An 18,580-nucleotide genomic window follows, 5' to 3' on the forward strand; every position below is an offset into this window, starting at 1 on the left:
AAAAGGGAAGGTTGCTTGGGAGTCTGGGAACCAATTTAACCTTCTGTTGTGCAGGACTGCTGTATGCACCACCCTCCACCACAGGTCCCCAAGATAGTGGGGGAGGATCCCTCCGCAGAGGGACCAGAACGATACCAGCACTAAAAGGATCAAATGATGTGGGCAGTTTGAATGTCCCAATCACTGAATAATCATCCTCACCCTCTTGCCTTCCACAGCTCTGATTGGCTCTGGGTATCACACCCCACCCCCTCTCATTGATTCATTGGTGCCTGGATTCCTGATTGGCTGTCAGGGGCTGTCAATCATCATTGGTGATGTCATTCCCAGTTTGAATGCAGGATGTCCCAGTGGTATAAATACAAGAGCTTGTGAGAGGGAAGGTCAGCTTGTTGTTGTGTGACTCTTATCCTCGGTGAGATGCCGTCCCAAGTGCGTCAGAACTACCACAAGGACTGTGAGGATGCTGTTAACAAGCAGATCAACCTGGAGCTCTATTCCTCCTATGTTTACCTCTCCATGGTGAGCTTTACATTTCTGGGAGTCCTAGTTTCAGTTTAACACAGTGACTGTGTTGCATTGTGAGCAGGTAGAATTTCTCTAGGTTGATGAGTTGGTTTTAGATATCTCCCTCCCCCAGACTGAATAGAGTCAACACTCCCAACAGGAGCTTGTTCCTGTTTTAGAATTGCTGTGTCCAGTTTGGAGTTTGGCTCGAAAACTAACTCCAGGTTTCCCGGCCAAAAGAGAAAATGCTGGAAAATCTCAGGAGGCCAGGCAGCATCTGTAAGGAGAGAAAAGAGCTGATGTTTTGAATCCAGATGACCCTTTGTCAAAGCTGATGAAATGTTGAGCTTTGACAGTCATCTGGACTCCATATCAGCCCTTTTCTCCTTACTGATGCTGCCAGACCTGAGATTTTCCAGCATTTTGTCTTTTGGTTTCAGATTCCAGCATCTGCAGTAATTTGCTTTTATCCAGAGTTCCATGAGATTTCCAGTAGAAAGATCATGGATGGGATTTAATGTCCTTGCTTGTCCTGAAACTGTAAAATCCTGCTTGAGGCCAATGGACCTTCCCATGCTCTGCCCTTTGCCTGCTCCAATTCCTGTGATGGATGGGCTGGTAAAATTCTGGCCTACATTTTGGATACATAGACCTCCTTATCTCCTCCCCTTTCCCCTTCTCTCCCCCCCCCCCCAAATTAGAGGGAAGCAATTAAATGTAATTGGGTGGCTGGTTGGTGAAATATTAGCTAACTAGCTGTACTCAGTTTATCCTTTACCCTCAGTGAGTAAATCCTGATCTGAACTCTTCCCTACCTGAAATGTTGCTCAAGTTACTGATTGAAGGATTTTCCCTATCCCATAATTGATATTAGACCATTAGAGTGGGAGTGAAAGTAGAAACTAGAAGCAGGCCATTCAGCCCTTTGAGCTTGTTCTGCCACTCATTTTTGATCATAGCTGATGATCATAATATCCTGATCCTGCCCCAACTGACATCCTATTAGCTTCAAGTACTAATTTCTTCAAATCTCTCCATATTTTGGCCTCCTCTTCAATTTTACAAGATCATCAAATTCAATATCCTGATCCCATCTTCCCCACCCTAAACCCCAAGAGCTATATCTAACTACTTCTTGAAATCACACTGTTTTGGCCTCGATGAGTCTGTGGTAGTGAATTCCACACATTCTCCACTCTGGGTGAAGAAATTTCTCCTTGCTGCCTTCCTAGAAGGTCTACCCCTTATCTTCAAACTATGACCCCCTAGTTCTGGGCAACACCATTGGCAATTTCTTTCTGAATCTACCCTGTCTAATCCTGTTGGAATGTTACACATTTGAAATCCTTTTTTTTTCTCTCTCAACTCCAGTGAGTATAATAAATGACTTGGCCTCTCCTTGTATCACTGACCTGCCATTCCAGGGATCAGTCTGGTAAACCTCTGCTGTACTCCTGCTAATTTCTCCATGTTGATGAAACAATTCAAAAAACATTATTGCTCTTGTGTTTTCCAGGGATTGACTGTCAACATGATGAGGAAAAACATTATTTGGATTTTGAGGAAATACTCAGTCCCTTAATTAAAGGCCAGCTATTGAGTTCAAAAAGGATGAGCTATCGACTGTCAAGCTGCTTTTTTTTTTCTTGGGTCAAACCGACTCTCCCTTGTCTCTCCCTGCAGTTCTGTTCCTTTGACCGGGATGATGTTGCCCTGAGTCACTTTGCTGAGTTCTTCAAGGAGCAGTCACATGAGGAACGGGAACACGCTGAGAAACTGATAGAATTCCAGAATAAACGTGGCGGCAGACTCATCCTGGAGGATGTCAAGGTTGGATCTTTCTCTTGGGAGAATCTTCTAAGATGCAATTTAGATTTCTGAACAAGTTTCTTCTCATTTCTAATGTTGGTGCAAAGTGAGGATGGGTACATGACAAGTTGGTGTGATGTGGATCTTTAGATCAGCTGATCAAATGATTGGAAGAGGAACTATTTTCTGGTCTATTAACACAGACTCTGGTGCTGACACAGGCAACTGGTGGTGAATCTGGGGCAAAGTTATAAACATTGAGTAAATTCCTTTCTGAAGAACTTTAGTTAAAACATCCCCAATTAGCTGATCTTTGTCCAGAAATGGTCTCCAATGTCATCCCAGTGATTCTAATACTCAGCATGCTGCTCCATGGACTAATTGTCACCATCCACTCCACATGGAATAATGAAGCTTTTTCCCCTCTTTCAGAAGCCAGAGCAGGATGAGTGGAGCAATGGTCTGGAGGCCATGCAGAGAGCTCTGCAGATGGAGAAGAATGTGAACCAGAGTCTGCTGGATCTGCACAAACTCTCCTCTGGGAACACCGACCCTCATGTAAGTTGTGTAATGGGTTTTCCACAGTGGTGTTGAGATATTGGAATCTACAATTCCCGCTGTGACAGAATTCCATTGCTTTGTGTTTCCCACTTGTGGGTTTGTTCTGCAAAGGTCACCTACACTGAACCTGATCACTAAACAGATACATTGAGGCAGCAATGTTTCCTGATCTATTCACTCCCAGTTTAATGGAATTGTGATTTGTCACAATGTGGGTGACTCAGGTTAAATCTACACATTGCCCATGTAACGTGGCAGAGGTTGGCACTGCCTCATGGGTTTCCTCCCACAGTTCAAAGATGTGGGTTAGGTGGCTTGGCCATGCTAAATTGCCCCTTGGCATCCCAAGATGTGCAGATGGTGGAGGAGGGATACTTCATCTGGATAATAGAATTCATTGATCTGTCTTTCCTTTCTAGCTTTTTGACTTCCTGGAGACTCACTACTTGGATGAACAAGTGAGGATGATCAAGAAGCTTGGGGATCACATCACCAACCTGAAGAGACTGGGAGCCCCTGAGAATGGCATGGGAGAGTACCTGTTTGACAGGCTCACCCTCAACTGAGTCATGAGAATGAAGTTTGATCCAGCTCTAACAGTCCTGTTCTGAGCTGTTGCTGTATTTGGAAATAAAAATATTTATTGTTGGACTGATTTTTCTTGTCCTTTACTGTAATTCAGTAGCTGGGTTCAAATATTTCTCTCTTGATTCACTCACCTCTTGTCTTGCAAAGGAAAATGCAACGATCAGGGCGTGTGTAGTATTCATCTTCACTGCTGTTACCCAGAATACAAGACTTTAACCAGGTTTGCTTTGTTCACTCAGTTTGTCAATCTGGCTGGATAGAAAGGCAAAAGTCAGGATTCAACAGCAAGATGTGCAGGTTGGAGGGGATTGGACATGGTAAATGTGTGGGGTTATGGGGCAATGCCTTGAGTGGCATTGGTGCATGCAAACAGTGGGCTGAATGGTCTCCTTCTACATTGAAGGATTCAATGGAGTCTGGGTTATACAGGGTGGCTCTGTCTGTGCTGACCTGTGAAAGAATCAATGAATCCTGCATTGTTCCTCCAGAAACATTGCTGAAGCATTCTAGAATGTTCCACTTCAGTGTGTAGAGCAACTTTGGAGCAGGATGAAGTCACTTCCAGCTGTGGCAGACTGCTGGCTTCCTTGGAAGCAGTCACTCCATCTCTCCTCAAAGCAGAAGGAAAATCCAGTTCTAGAGTCCTGCATTGATCCTTTAAGAAACAATGTCTTTAAAAACACCACTTCTTCCAGTTCTGGAAGATAAATCATTTTGATTAATCTTCCTGACAGCCATTTGTACCCAGTCCGGCTGATGTGATACCCGACCCACAGCGGTGTGGCTGACTCTTAACCACCCCCAGAAATGGCCCAGTGAGCCATGACCAACAAATACTGGCCTTGCAAGAAACAACCGCATCCCACCAAGCAGTACATTTTTAGAAAGAGTGGACACAAAGTTTTCTGATAAAGGGGGAAAAGCGCTGGTGTTTCCAGTTCTGAAATGTGGGGATAAAACTCCACATCACACTTCACACTGACTGAGCAATAGCGTTCTGTCTGATACTCATCTCAAATCCATTTTACATTTCCCCCAACTTGTCAGTTGGTTTGTAGATTCCCTGGCTTTGTCTGGTGCTGGTCAGCTTCTTCCAATCTACCTCCAAGGGGAGGTGATGGCCGAGTGGTATTATCCCTAGATCATTAATCCAGAAACTCAGCTAATGTTCTGGGGACCTGGGTTTGAATCCCGCCACGCCCATGTCCCACGAATGAATGAAAAAAACATAATATTGTGGTCAATGCTGGGACTGTAAAGAAATTACTAAAAAGTAGTGGACTTAAAAAGTCTTTGGAACTCTCTTCCTAAAAAGGTGGTGGAAGCAGAATCGTTGAATATTCTTAAGGTAGTGCTGGGTAGATTCTTTGTAAGCGAGGGTGTGATAGGTTATCAGGGGTTGGCGGGAAGCAAAGTGAGGATGGGTACAAGACAAGTTGGTGTTCTTTGGATCAGCTGATCAAATGAGTGAAAGAAGAACTATTTTCTCATCTCAAACCCATTTTACATTCCCCCAACTTGTCAGTTGGTTTGTAGATTCCCTGTGGCTTTGTCTGCTGCTGGTCAGCCTCTTCCAATCTACCTCCAAGTCGAGGCAATGGCCTAGTGGTATTATCACCAGACTATTAATCCAGAAACTTAGCTAATGTTTTGGGGACCTGGGTTCGAATCCCACCACGGCAGATGGTGCAATTTGAATCCAATAAAAAATCTGGAATTAAGAATCTACTGATGACGATGAAACCATTGTCGGAAAAACCCATCTGGTTCACTAATGTCCTTTAGGGAAGGAAATCTGCCGTCCTTACCCGGTCTGGCCTACATGTGACTCCAGAGCCACAGCAATGTGGTTGACTCTCAACTGCCCTCGGGCAACTAGGGATGGACAATAAATGCTGGCCAACCAGCGACACCCATGTCCCATCAATGAATGAAAAATAACATAATATTGTGGTCGACACTGTGACTAAAGAAATTACTAAAAAGTAGTGGACTGAAAAGTCTTTGGAACTCTCTTCCTAAAAAGGTGCTGGGAGCAGAGTCTTTGAATATTCTTAAGGCAGTGCTGGGTAGATTCTTGGTAGATTCTTTGTAAGTGAGGGTATGATAGGTTATCAGGGGTCAATAGGATGCAGATTTGAGGTTACTAAGAGGTCAACCATGATCTTATTAAATGATGGAGCAGGCTCGAGGGGCTGAATGGCCTACTCCTGCTCCTTGTCCATCTCTTTATATGGCAGCTACAAAAGCAAACTTAAAAAGGCTGATAGAATTTTATTCTTCATCTCAAGGGAGTTGGAAGAGAGAGGGGCAGAGGTTCTGAAACAGCTGTATAAAAAGCAGCTTAGACCACATCGGCAACATTGTGATCAGTTTGCGTAAATTCACTTTGGAGAGAATGCAGAACAGATTCACCAGAACGATATCAATCTTTTTGACAAACCAAATAAACTAACTCAAACTAACTCAGGGATAAATTAAAAGGGGCAGCTCCCAAAAAGGAGGGGAACTGCCAGAAACAAAAGACAGAGTGGAAAGGAAACTTAAATCATCAAATCAAAATGTGGTTAAAGGGGTCAATAATGCACCCCAGCACTTGCGGTGCCCAGCGGGCACGGAAGGTGTTGACACTGCCCTCGGACACCGCATGCTCACTCCCCAGTCACACCCGGCCACGAATATAGCCGGGGTAAATGGGCAGACAGTCGGGTCAGACGACCCCCTCGGTCACTCGCTGCCTGGACCCTGTAGGTGGCAAGCTTTGCCAGGCCCACAGGTTCACGAGGAGGTCCTCCTCCTTCCCCACCCCTCTCCACACCGGGTGTCCGTAGATCAGGAGCGTGGGGCTGAAGAGCAAACAAAACATCAACAGAAAGTTTGTGAGGAAAATAGAAAGGGTGTGCAGCCTATCACATTGAACGTAGACATGGTCCACGGACTCGACAAGGTTGCGAAAAGGGAAGGTCGCTTGGGAATCTGGGAACCAATTTAACCTTCTGTTGTGCTGGACTGCTGTATGCATCACCCTCCACCCCAGGTCCCCAAGATAGTGGGAGAGGACGCCTCCGCAGAGGGACCAGAACGATACCGGCGCTAGAAGGATTCAATGATGTGAACAGTTTTTTTTTGTCCGTGGGGTGTGGGGGGAAAGGGGTTGGGTTGTAGGGAGGGATGGGTAAGGGGCCTCTCTGCCCAGGTGTCAGGATGGGGTCAGAGAGGGAATGAGGGAGGGTGGGGGTTCAGGTGCTCTCTCCCGGGAGTTCAAGAGGGAGAGAGGAGGATGGAGGAGCAGGAGGGAGGACGAGGGACAGGGCACTGAGGGCCGGTGCCCCAGTCAGGAGGAAGGGGGGGGGATGCCGGTGTTGGGGGCAGCAGCAGCGGGTAGGGGGACTTCACTCCTTCAGCCCTCCATGTCCCAATCACTGAATAATCATCCTCACCCTCCTGTCTTCCACAGCTCTGATTAGCTCTGGGTATCATGCCCCAGCCCCTCTCATTGATTCATTGGTGCCTGGATTCCTGATTGGCTGTCAGGGGTTGTCAATCATCATTGGTGATGTCATTCCCAGTTTGAATGCAGGATGTCCCAGTGGTATAAATACAAGAGCTTGTGAGGGGGAAGGTCAGCTTGTTGTTGTGTGACTCTTATCCTCAGTGAGATGGCTTCCCAAGTGCGTCAGAACTACCACAAAGACTGTGAGGATGCTGTTAACAAGCAGATCAACCTGGAGCTCTATTCCTCCTATGTTTACCTCTCCATGGTGAGCTTTACATTTCTGGGAGTCCTAGTTTCAGTTTAACACGGTGACTGTGTTGCATTGTGAGCAGGTAGAATGTCTCTAGGTTGATGAGTTGGTTTTAGATATCTCCCTCCCCCAGACTGAATAGAGTCAACACTCCCAACAGGAGCTTGTTCCTGTTTTAGAATTGCTGTGTCCAGTTTGGAGTTTGGCTCTAAAACTAACTCCAGGGTTCCTGGCCAAAAGAGAAAATGCTGGAAAATCTGAACAGGTCAGGCAGCATCTGTAAGGAGAGGAGTTGATGTTTTGAGTCCAGATGATCCTTCATCAAAACTGATGAAATGTTGAGCTTTAGACAAAGGGTCATCTGGACTCGACGTCAGTTCTTTTCTCTCCTTTACAGGTGCTGCCAGATCTGCTGAGATTGTCCAGCTTTTCACCTTTTAGTTTCAGATTCCAGCATCTGCAGTAATTTGCTTTTATCCTGGGTTCCCTGAGGTTTCCAGTAGAAAGGTCATGGATGGGATTTAATGTCCTTGCTTGTCCTGAAACTGTAAAATCCTGCCTGAGGCCAATGGACCTTCCCATGCTCTGCCCTTTGGCTGCTCCAATTCCTGTGGTGGGTGTTCCATGGACCTACTCAACCTTCCCAATTAGGGGGAAGCAATTAAATGTAATTGGGTGGCTGGTTGGTGAAATATTAGCTAACTAACTGCTCAGTTTATCCTCTTCCCTCAGTGAGTAAATCCTGATGTGCTGAACTCCTGCCTGAAATGTTGCTCTAGTCACTGACTGAACGATTTTCTTTTCCATCAGTGGGAGTGAAAGGAGAAACTAGAAGCAGGCCATTCAGCCCTTTGAGCCTGTTCTGTCACTCACTTTTGATCATGGCTCATAATATCCTGATCCTGCCCCAACCCACAACATCCTATGAGCTTCAAGTATTAATCTCTCAATATTTTGGCCTCATCTTGATTTTACAAGATTATCAAATTCAATATCCTGATCCCACCTTCCCTACCCTTAGCACCAAGAGCTATATCTAATTTCTTCAAATCTCTCAATGTTTTGGCCCCAACTACTTTCTGTACATTTCACACATTCACCACCCTCTGGGTGAAATTTCTCCTTTCTTCCTTCCTAGAAGGTCTATCCCTTATCTTCAAAATATCACCCCTAGTTCTGGGCAGCACATTGGCAAGTTCTTTCTGAATCTACCCTCTCTAATCCTGTTGGAATTTTATACATTTGAGATCCTCTCTCTCTACTCCAATGAGTATAATAAATGACTTGGCTTCTCCTGGTATCACAGACCTGCCATTCTGGTAAACCTCTGCTGTACTCCTTCTAATTTCTCCATGTTGATGAAACAATTCAAAAAGCATGATTGCTCTTGGGTTTTCCAGGGATGGACTGTCAACATAATGAGGAAAAACATTATTTGACATTCTAGGAAATACTCAGTCCCTTAATTAAAGGCCAGCTATTGAGGTCAAAAAGGATGAGTGATCGACTGTCAAGCTGCTGTTTTTTTTCTTGGGTCAAACCTGACTCTCCCTTGTCTCTCCCTGCAGTTCTGTTACTTTGACCGGGATGATGTTGCCCTGAGTCACTTTGCTGAGTTCTTCAAGGAGCAGTCACATGAGGAACGGGAACACGCTGAGAAACTGATGGAATTCCAGAATAAACGTGGAGGCAGAGTCATCCTGGAGGATGTCAAGGTTGGATCTTTCTCTTGGGAGAATCTTCTAAGATGCAATTTAGATTTCTGAACAAGTTTCTTCTCATTTCTAATGTTGGTGCAAAGTGAGGATGGGTACATGACAAGTTGGTGTGATGTGGATTTTAGATCAGCTGATCAAATGATTGGAAGAGGAACTATTTTCTGGTCTATTAACACAGACTCTGGTGCTGACACAGGCAACTGGTGGTGAATCTGGGGCAAAGTTATAAACATTGAGTAAATTCCTTTCTGAAGAACTTTAGTTAAAACATCCCCAATTAGCTGATCTTTGTCCAGAAATGGTCTCCAATGTCATCCCAGTGATTCTAATACTCAGCATGCTGCTCCATGGACTAATTGTCACCTTCCCCTCCCCAACAGAATAATTAAGCTTTTCCCCCCTCTTTCAGAAGCCAGAGCAGGATGAGTGGAGCAATGGTCTGGAGGCCATGCAGAGCGCTCTGCAGATGGAGAAGAATGTGACCCAGAGTCTGCTGGATCTGCACAAACTCTCCTCTGGGAACACTGACCCTCATGTAAGTTGTGTAATGGGTTTTCCAGTGGTGTTGAGATGATATTGGAATCTACAATACCCGCTGTGACAGAATTCCATCGCTTTGTGTTTTCCCCCTTGGGGGTTTGTTCTGCAAAGGTCACCTACACTGAACCTGATCACTAAACAGATCCATTCTGAGGCAGCAATGTTTCCTGATCCATTCACTCCCAGTTTAATGGAATTGTGACTTGCCACTGGGTAATTCTGGTCAAATCTACACATTACCCATGTAATGTGGCAGAAGTTAACACTGCTGCCTCATGGGTTTCCTCCCACAGTTCCAAGGTGTGTGGGTTAGGTGGATTGGCCATGCTAAAATGCCCCTTGGCATTACAAGATGTGCAGATGGTGGGAGAAGGGATACTTCATCTGGATAATAGAACTCACTGATTTCTGTCTTCCTGTTCCTAGCTGTGTGACTTCCTGGACACTCTCTACTTGGATGAACAAGTGAAGATGATCAAGAAGCTTGGCGATCACATCACCAACCTGAAGAGACTGGGAGCCCCTGAGAATGGCATGGGAGAGTACCTGTTTGACAGGCTCACCCTCAACTGAGTCTTGGGAATGAAGTTTGATCCAATTCTGACCACTTGTGCTTGACTTCCTGTTCTGAGCTGTTGTATATTTGGAAATAAAAATATTTATTGTTGGACTGTTTTTCTTTTTCTCTTGTTCTTTCATGTAATTCAGTAGCTGGGCTCAAAGATTTCTCTCCTGATTCAGTCACCTCTTGTTCAGCATGTAAAGGAAAATGCAACGATCAGGGAGTGTGTAGTATTCATCTTCACTGCTGTTACCCAGAATACAAGACTTTACCCAGGTTTCCTTTGTTAACTCAGTTTGTCAATCTGGCTGGATAGAAAGGCAAAAGTCAGGATTCAACAGCACGATGTGCAGGTTGGAGGGGATTGGACATGGTAAATGTGTGGGGTTATGGGGCAATGCCTTGAGCGACATTGTTAGCACCAATGCTGCCACAGTGGGCTGAATGGTCTCCTTCCACAGTGAAGGATTCGATGGATGCTGGAGTCTGGGTTATCCACAGTGGGTCTCTCTGTGCTGACAATCAATGAATCCTGCATTGCTTCAGAGATGGCCTGGAGGAACATTCAAGAATGTTCCACTTCAGTGTGTAGAGCAACTCTGGAGCAGGATGTAGTCACTTCCAGCTGTGGCCTGTGGAAGACCACTGGCTTCCTCTAAAGCAGTCACTCCATCTCTTCTCATAGCAGAAGGAAAATCCAGTTCTAGAGTCCTGCATTGTTTCTTAAAGGATCAATGTATTTAAAAACACCACTTCTTCCAACCTGTTCTTAGTTCTGGGAGATAAATCATTTTGATTAATCTTCCTGACAGCCATTTGTATCCAGTCTGGCTGACGTGACTCCAGCCCCACAGCCGTGTGGCTGACTCTTAACCACCCTCGGAAATGGCCCAGCGAGCCATGGCCAACAAATACTGGCCTTGTGAGAAACAACCACATCCCACCAAGCAGTACATTTTTAAGAGTGGACACAAAGTTTTCCAATAAAGGGGAAAAGCGCTGATGTTTCCAGCTTTGAAATGTGAGGATAAAACTCCACATCACACTTCACACTGACTGAGCAATAGCGTTCTGTCTGATGCTCATCACAAATCCATTTTACATTCCCCCAACTTGTCAGTTGGTTTGTAGATTCCCTGTGGCTTTGTCTGGTGCTGGTCAGCCTCTTCCAATCTATCTCCAAGTGGAGGCAATGGCCTCATGGGATTATTGCTAGATTATTAATTCAGAAACTCAGCTAATGTTCTGGGGACCTGGATTTGAATCCTGCCATGCCCATGTCCAATGAATGAAAAAAACATAATATTGTGGTCAATGCTGGGGTTGTAAAGAAATTACTAAAAAGTAGTGGACTAAAAAGTCTTTGGAACTCTCTTCCTAAAAAGGTGCTGGAAGCAGAATCGTTGAATATTCTTAAGGTAGATTCTTTGTAAGCGAGGGTGTGATAGGTTATCAGGGGTCGGCGGGAAGCAAAGTGAGCATGGGTACAAGACAAGTTGGTGTGCCTTGGATCTTTAGATCAGCTGATCAAATGAATGAAAGAGGAACTATTTTCTCATCACAAATCCCTTTTACATTCCCCCAACTTGTCAGTTGGTTTGTAGATTCCTGTGGCTTTGTCTGCTGCTGGTCAGCCTCTTCCAATCTATCTCCAAGTGGAGGCAATGGCCTAGTGGCATTATCGCGAGATTATTAATCCAGAAATTTAGCTAATGTTTTGGGGACCTGGGTTCGAATCCCACCACGGCAGATGGTGGAATTTGAATCCAATAAAAAATCTGGAATTAAGAATCTACTGATGACCATGAAACCATTGTCGGAAAAACCCATCTGGTTCACTAATGTCCTTTCGGGAAGGAAATCTGCTGTCCTTACCCGGTCTGGCCTACATGTGATTCCAGAACCACAGCAATGTGGTTGACTCTCAACTGCCCTCGGGCAACTAGGGATGGACAATAAATGCTGGCCAACCAGCGACACCCATGTCCCATCAATGAATGAAAAATAACATAATATTGTGGTCGACACTGTGACTAAAGAAATTACTAAAAAGTAGTGGACTGAAAAGTCTTTGGAACTCTCTTCCTAAAAAGGTGCTGGGAGCAGAGTCGTTGAATATTCTTAAGGCAGTGCTGGGTAGATTCTTGGTAGATTCTTTGTAAGCGAGGGTGTGATAGGTTATTAGGGGTCAATGTCATGCAGCTTTGAGGTTACTAAGAGGTCAACCATGATCTTATTAAATGATGGAGCAGGCTCGAGGGGCTGAATGGCCTACTCCTGCTCCTTGTCCATCTCTTTATATGGCAGCTACAAAAGCAAACTTAAAAAGGCGAATAGAATTTTATTCTTCATCTCAAGGGAGTTGGAAGAGAGAGGGGCAGAGGTTCTGAAACAGCTGTATAAAAAGCAGCTTAGCCCACATCGGCAACATTGTGATCAGTTTGCGTAAATTCACTTTGGAGAGAATGCAGAACAGATTCACCAGAACGATATCAATCTTTTTGACAAACCAAATAAACTAACTCAAACTAACTCAGGGATAAATTAAAAGGGGCAGCTCCCAAAAAGGAGGGGAACCGTCCAAAACAAAAAACAAAGCGGAAAGGAAATTTAAATCATCAAATCAAAATGTAATTAAAGGATTCGATAATGCACCCCAGCCCCTGCGGTGCCCAGCGGGCACGGAAGGTGTTGACAGTGCCCCCGGGCACCGCATGGTCCCTCTCCAGTCACACCCGGCCACGAATATAGCCGTGGTAGAGGGGCAGAGAGTCAGGTCGGACGATCTCCTCGGTCACCCGCTGCCTGGAACCTGTCGGTGCCATGCCTTGCCAGGCCCAGGAGCAGGTTCACAAGGTGGTCTTCCTCCTTCCCCATCCCCCTCCACACCGGGTGTCCGTGGATCAGGAGCGTGGGGCTGAAGAGCAAACAAAACATCAACAGAAGGTTTGTGAGGAAAACAGAAAGGGTGTGCAGCCTATCACATTGAACGTAGACATGGTCCACGGACTCGACAAGGTTGCAAAAAGGAACGGTCGCTTGGGAGTCCCTGAACCCATTTAACCTTCTGTTGTATGGGACTACTGTATGTACCACCCTCCACCCCAGGTCCCCAAGATAGTGGGGGAGGATCCCTCCGCAGAGGGATCAGAACGATATCGGCGCTAAAAGGATTAAATGATATGGACAATTTGAATGTCCCAATTACTGAATCATCATCCTCACCCTCCTGTCTTCCACAGCTCCGATTGGCTCTGGGTATCACACCCCACCCCCTCTTATTGATTCATTGGTGCCTGGATTCCTGATTGGCTGTCAGGGATTGCCATTCATCATTGGTGATGTCATTCCCAGTTTGAATGCAGGATGTCCCAGTGGTATAAATACAAGAGCTTGTGAGGGCAGAGGTCAGCTTGTTGTTGTGTGACTCTTATCCTCAGTGAGATGGCTTCCCAAGTGTGTCAGAACTACCACAAGGACTGTGAGGATGCTGTTAACAAGCAGATCAACCTGGAGCTCTATTCCTCCTATGTTTACCTCTCCATGGTGAGCTTTACATTTCTGGGAGTCCTAGTTTCAGTTTAACACGGTGACTGTGTTGCATTGTGAGCAGGTAGAATTTCTCTAGGTTGATGAGTTGGGTTTTAGATATCTCCCTCCCCCAGACTGAATAGAGTCAACACTCCCAACAGGAGCTTGTTCCTGTTTTAGAATTGCTGTGTCCTGCTTGGTGTTTTTTAGATCTAAAACTAACTCTAGGGTTCCATGAGGTTTCCAGTAGGAAGATCATGGATGGGATTTAATGTCCTTGCTTGTCCTGAAACTGTAAAATTCTGCCTGAGGCCAATGGACCTTCCCATGCTCTGCCCTTTGCCTGATCCAATTCCTGTGGTGGATGGGCTGGTAAAATTCTAGCCTATATTTCTGGTACATAGGCCTCAACCCCTCCAATTAGAGGGAAGCAATTAAATGTAGTTGGGTGACTGGTTGGTGAAATATTAGCTAACTACCTTTTACTCAGTTTCTGTTCTTCCCCCAGTGAGTAAATCCTGATGAGCTACACTTCAGGTTGGCAAGAGTTCAGCACAAGTTACTGATTGGAGGATTTTTCCCTTTTCTATAATTGAGTCCATTTAGACTGGGAGTGAAAGGAAGACTCAAAACTGGCTGTTCAGCCATTAATTTGATCATGGCTAATCCTCATCATACCCTGATCCTGCCCCAACCCACTCAACATCCTATTAGCTTCAAGTACTAATTTCTTCAAATCTCTCCATATTTTGGCCGCCTCTTCAATTTTACAAGATCATCATATTCAATATCATGATCCCACCTTCCCTACCCTTAGCCCCAAGAGCTATATCTAATTTCTTCTTCAAATCACAATGTTTTGGCCTCAACTACACTCTGTGGTGGTGAATTCCACACATCCACCACTCTCTCTGGGTGAAGAAGTTTCTCCTCCCCTCCTTCCTAGAAGGTCTACCCTTTATCTTCAAACTATCACCCCCTAGTTCTGGGCAGCACATTATTGGCAACTTCTTTCAGAATCTACCCTGTCTAATCCTGTTAATTTGATACACTTGAGATCCCCTCTCTCTCAGCTCGTGAGTATAATATTATAATGACTTGGTCCCTCCTTGTATGACAGGTCTGCCACTCCAGGGATCAGCCTGGTAAACCTCTGCTGTACTCCTTCTAATTTCTCCATGTTGACAGAACAATCCAAAAAGCATTATTGCTCTTGGGTTTTCCAGGGCTGGGCTGTCAACATAATGAGAAACATTGATATTTGGCATTCTAGGAAATACTCAGTCCCTTAAAGGCCAACTATTGAGGTCAAAAAATATGTTATCTACAGTGAAGTGACTGTGACATCTGGGTCAAACCTGACTCTTCCATTTATCTCTCCCTGCAGTCCTCTTACTTTGACCGGGATGATGTTGCCCTGAGTCACTTTGCTGAGTTCTTCAAGGAGCAGTCACATGAGGAACGGGAACACGCTGAGAAACTGATGGAATTCCAGAATAAACGTGGAGGCAGACTCATCCTGGAGGATGTCAAGGTTGGATCTTTTTCTCTTGGGAGAATCTTCTAAGATGCAATTTAGATTTCTGAACAAGTTCCTTCTCATTTCTAATGTTGGTGCAAAGTTAGGATGGGTACATGACAAGTTGGTGTGATGTGGATCTTTTGACCAGCTGACCAAATGAATGATCATTTGGTGGTGAATGTGGGCTGAAGCTATAAACATTGATGGGTAAATTCCTGTTCTGAGGCATTTGGACAAATTGGGAATGTTCTAACTAACTAGCAGAGTTAATGAGCTGATCTTTGTCCAGTAATGGTCTCCAATGTCATCCCAGTGTTTCTAATACTCAGCATGCTGCTCTATGGACTAATTGCTACTAAATTGTCACCTTCCCCCTCCCCAATAGAATAATGAAGCTTTTTCCCCTCTTCCAGAAGCCAGAGCAGGATGAGTGGAGCAATGGTCTGGAGACAATGCAGAGAGCTCTGCAGATGGAGAAGAATGTGAACCAGAGTCTGCTGGATCTGCACAAACTCTCCTCTGGGAACACCGACCCTCATGTAAGTTGTGTAGTGGGTTTTCCACAGTGGTGTTGAGATGATATTGGAATCTACAACTCCCCCCATGACAGAATTCCATTGCTTTGTGTTTCCCACTTGTGGATTTGTTCTGCAAAGGTCACCTACACTGAACCGATCACTAAACAGATCCATTCTGAGGCAGCAATGTTTCCTGATCCATTCACTCCCAGTTTAATGGAATTGTGACCTGCCACTTTAGGTAGAAGCAGAATTGTGTATTACATCTTCCATCTGGTGGGGGAGGGAATACTTCATCTGGATAATAGAACTCACTAATTTTCTCCTGTCTTTCCTTTCCAGCTGTGTGACTTCCTGGAGACTCACTACTTGGATGAACAAGTGAAGATGATCAAGAAGCTTGGAGATCACATCACCAACCTGAAGAGACTGGGAGCCCCTGAGAATGGCATGGGAGAGTACCTGTTTGACAGGCTCACCCTCAACTGAGTCTTGGGAATGAAGTTTGATCCCATTCTGACTTTTTTGTGCTCCCTTTCCTGAGCTGTTGCTGTCTTTGGAAATAAAAAAAGGACCGAATTTTTTTTTTCCCTTGTCCTTTAGTGGAGTTCAGTCGCTGGGCTTCACGATTTCTCTTGATTCACTCACCTCTTGTGGGTTTTCAGCATGTGAAGGATTTCTGTAACTGTAATCTGCTCACTTCCCCAGCAAAGGAGAGTCCTGCTGAAGTTGTGGAATAATGGGGAAGATGTCGTTTAGAGAAGGAAATACAACAATCAAAGGGAGTGTGCAGTTGGTCACAAGTGTTCATTTTCACTGTTGTTACCCAGAATACAAGACTTGTCAAATTTCCTTTGACAAACTTAATGAACAATCTGGGTGAACAATACAGGAACAGGCCCTTCGGCCCTCCATGTCTGCCCCGCTCATGTGTCCAACTAGACCATTTGTTTGTATCCCTCTATTCCTAGTCTGTTCATGTGGTTATTTAGATAGGTCTTAAACAATCCCAGCGTATCCACCTCAATCACCTTGCTTGGCAGTGCATTCCAGGCCTCCACCACCCTCTGTGTAAAATATGTCCCCCTGACATTTGTGTGTGAAAGGCAATAACTTAGGTTAAAAGACAGGGTTCAACAGCAAGATGTGCAGGTTAGGGGGAGTGGCCATGGTAAGTGTGGGGTTATATAGAGAGAGGGCCTTGATAGATATTCTCAGCACTTGTGCAAACACAACAGGTAAATGGCTTCTCTGCATTGTAGGATTGAATGGCTGATGGAGTCTGGGTTACACAGCATAGGTTTCACAAGGCTGAACTGTGAAAGAATCAATGAATCCTGCATTACTTTACAGATGGTCTGGCACTTCAGTGTGTAGAGCAGGCTGTATTCACTTCCAGCTGTGGACTGCAAAAAAGACCCAAGTTCTTCTGAAGCTTGGAGATCCAAGTTGTCCTCCGAAGCAGTGGCTTCATCTCTCCTCAAAGCTAAGGAAAATACACTGAGCTCATGACCACCCATCAAGCTCAGGAGGAATCCCGTTTCCTTTCACAACTGCTTTGTTACCTGTGTAAAAAGATGTTTTTCCTGGAATAGCAGTCAGTCCTGCATTGAACAATGTCTTTAAAAACACCAATTCTTCCAGACTCTCTTTCCTTCTCTATGAACAGTATGCTTTGTCTGTGTAGCGTGCAATAAACAATACTTTTCACTCTATCCCAATACGTGTGAAAATAAATCGAATCAAATTAGTCCTTGAAGATGAATCATTTTCTGTGATTAAAGTCTTCCCGACAGCCAATTGTACCCAGTCTGGCTGACACGTGACTCCAGACCCACAGCCGTGTGGCTGACTCTTACCCACCCTCTGAAATGGCCCAGCGATCCATGGCCAACAAAATACTGGCCTTGTGAGGAACAACCACATCCCACCAAAGAATAATGTAAATAAAAGAGTGGACTCAAAGTTTTCTGATAAAGGGGAAAAACGCTGGTGTTTCCAGCTCTGAAATTTGGGGATAAAACTCCACTTCACACTGACTGAGCAATAGCGTTCTGTCTGATACTCATCACAAACCCATTTTCCATTCCCCAACTTGTCAGTTGGTTTGTAGATTCCCTGTGGCTTTGTCTGGTGCTGGTCAGCTTCTTCCAATCTATCTCCAAGCGGAGGCGATGGCCTAGTGGTATTATCACCAGACTATTAATCCAGAAACTCAGCTAATGTTCTGGGGATCCAGGTTCGAATCCCACCACGGCAGATTGTGGAGCAGGTTCGAGGGGCTGAATGGCCTGTTCCTGCTCCTTGTTCAAATGACAGCTACAAAGCAAATTTTAAAAACATAATAGAATATTATTCTTCATCTCAAGGGAGCTGGAAGAGAGAGGGGTAGAGGTTCTGAAACAGCTGTATAAAGACTACCTTAGACAACATCTGGAACATTGAGTCCAGTTTGGATCAATTCACTGTAGAGAGGATGCAGAACAGATTCACCAGAACGATACCAGCGCTGAAAGGGTTAAATGACGAGGACCGTTTGCATTGACTGGTCTTGCAATCCCTGCCGTCCAGAAAATGAAGGGAAGGTTCTAATGGAGGTGTTGAAGATGATGATTGGATTTGAGAGGGTGGAGAGAGAGAAACCATTTCCCCTGGTGGGACGGGGTCACGAGGTTAAGTTTAGAACCAGCTTGTTCAGGGGGGAAAATAGGAGGCAATTATTCGCACAAAGCATGCTGGGAATCTGGAACTCTCTCCCAAAATGTTAGGGATCATTTGAACATTTCCAAGCTTCGATTGTTGTTCTGGAAGGGCTGAAGGTAAATGGAACCAAGGCGGGTGAATCGAGTTAAAATTCAGTCCAGAATGGGAGAAAACACTCGAGGGGTTGAATGTCCCAAACACAGAATAATCATCCTTATCCGCCTGTCTTCAACAGCTCTGATTGGCTCTGGGTATCACACCCCACCCCCCCCCTC

The 18,580-nt window shown here is 45.1% G+C and overlaps 3 protein-coding genes across 3 annotated transcripts; all 3 read left to right on the forward strand.

Annotated features, from left to right (window-relative positions):
* The first annotated feature begins 420 nt into the window (after positions 1-420).
* LOC144508880 (ferritin, heavy subunit-like) lies at positions 421-3,443 on the forward strand. Its single transcript, XM_078237094.1, has 4 exons — positions 421-522; positions 2,191-2,337; positions 2,749-2,874; positions 3,297-3,443. Exons 1-4 carry the CDS (start codon positions 421-423, stop codon positions 3,441-3,443), a joined length of 522 nt encoding a protein of 173 aa, XP_078093220.1.
* Positions 3,444-7,118: 3,675 nt separating this feature from the next.
* On the forward strand, positions 7,119-10,042 carry LOC144508881 (ferritin, higher subunit-like). The gene is made up of 4 exons (XM_078237095.1): positions 7,119-7,226; positions 8,780-8,926; positions 9,339-9,464; positions 9,896-10,042. The coding sequence occupies exons 1-4, from the start codon at positions 7,125-7,127 to the stop codon at positions 10,040-10,042; spliced, it is 522 nt and encodes a 173-aa protein (XP_078093221.1). The 5' UTR covers positions 7,119-7,124.
* Positions 10,043-13,469: 3,427 nt separating this feature from the next.
* Positions 13,470-16,091, forward strand: LOC144508882 (ferritin heavy chain, oocyte isoform-like). The gene is made up of 4 exons (XM_078237097.1): positions 13,470-13,577; positions 14,950-15,096; positions 15,498-15,623; positions 15,945-16,091. The coding sequence occupies exons 1-4, from the start codon at positions 13,476-13,478 to the stop codon at positions 16,089-16,091; spliced, it is 522 nt and encodes a 173-aa protein (XP_078093223.1). The 5' UTR covers positions 13,470-13,475.
* Positions 16,092-18,580: the final 2,489 nt, after the last annotated feature.

This window comes from Mustelus asterias, chromosome 21 (genome assembly GCF_964213995.1).
Source record: "Mustelus asterias chromosome 21, sMusAst1.hap1.1, whole genome shotgun sequence".
NCBI lineage: Eukaryota > Metazoa > Chordata > Chondrichthyes > Carcharhiniformes > Triakidae > Mustelus > Mustelus asterias.

Coding starts and splice junctions, on each gene's coding strand:
- LOC144508880 (XM_078237094.1), top strand. CDS start 421: ATGCCGTCCCAAGTGCGTCAGAACTACCACAAGGACTGTGAGGATGCT. Junction 2,338..2,748: donor TCATCCTGGAGGATGTCAAG/GTTGGATCTTTC, acceptor CCCCTCTTTCAG/AAGCCAGAGCAGGATGAGTG. Junction 2,875..3,296: donor CTGGGAACACCGACCCTCAT/GTAAGTTGTGTA, acceptor TTTCCTTTCTAG/CTTTTTGACTTCCTGGAGAC.
- LOC144508881 (XM_078237095.1), top strand. CDS start 7,125: ATGGCTTCCCAAGTGCGTCAGAACTACCACAAAGACTGTGAGGATGCT. Junction 7,227..8,779: donor CCTATGTTTACCTCTCCATG/GTGAGCTTTACA, acceptor CTCTCCCTGCAG/TTCTGTTACTTTGACCGGGA. Junction 9,465..9,895: donor CTGGGAACACTGACCCTCAT/GTAAGTTGTGTA, acceptor TCCTGTTCCTAG/CTGTGTGACTTCCTGGACAC.
- LOC144508882 (XM_078237097.1), top strand. CDS start 13,476: ATGGCTTCCCAAGTGTGTCAGAACTACCACAAGGACTGTGAGGATGCT. Junction 15,097..15,497: donor TCATCCTGGAGGATGTCAAG/GTTGGATCTTTT, acceptor CCCCTCTTCCAG/AAGCCAGAGCAGGATGAGTG. Junction 15,624..15,944: donor CTGGGAACACCGACCCTCAT/GTAAGTTGTGTA, acceptor TTTCCTTTCCAG/CTGTGTGACTTCCTGGAGAC.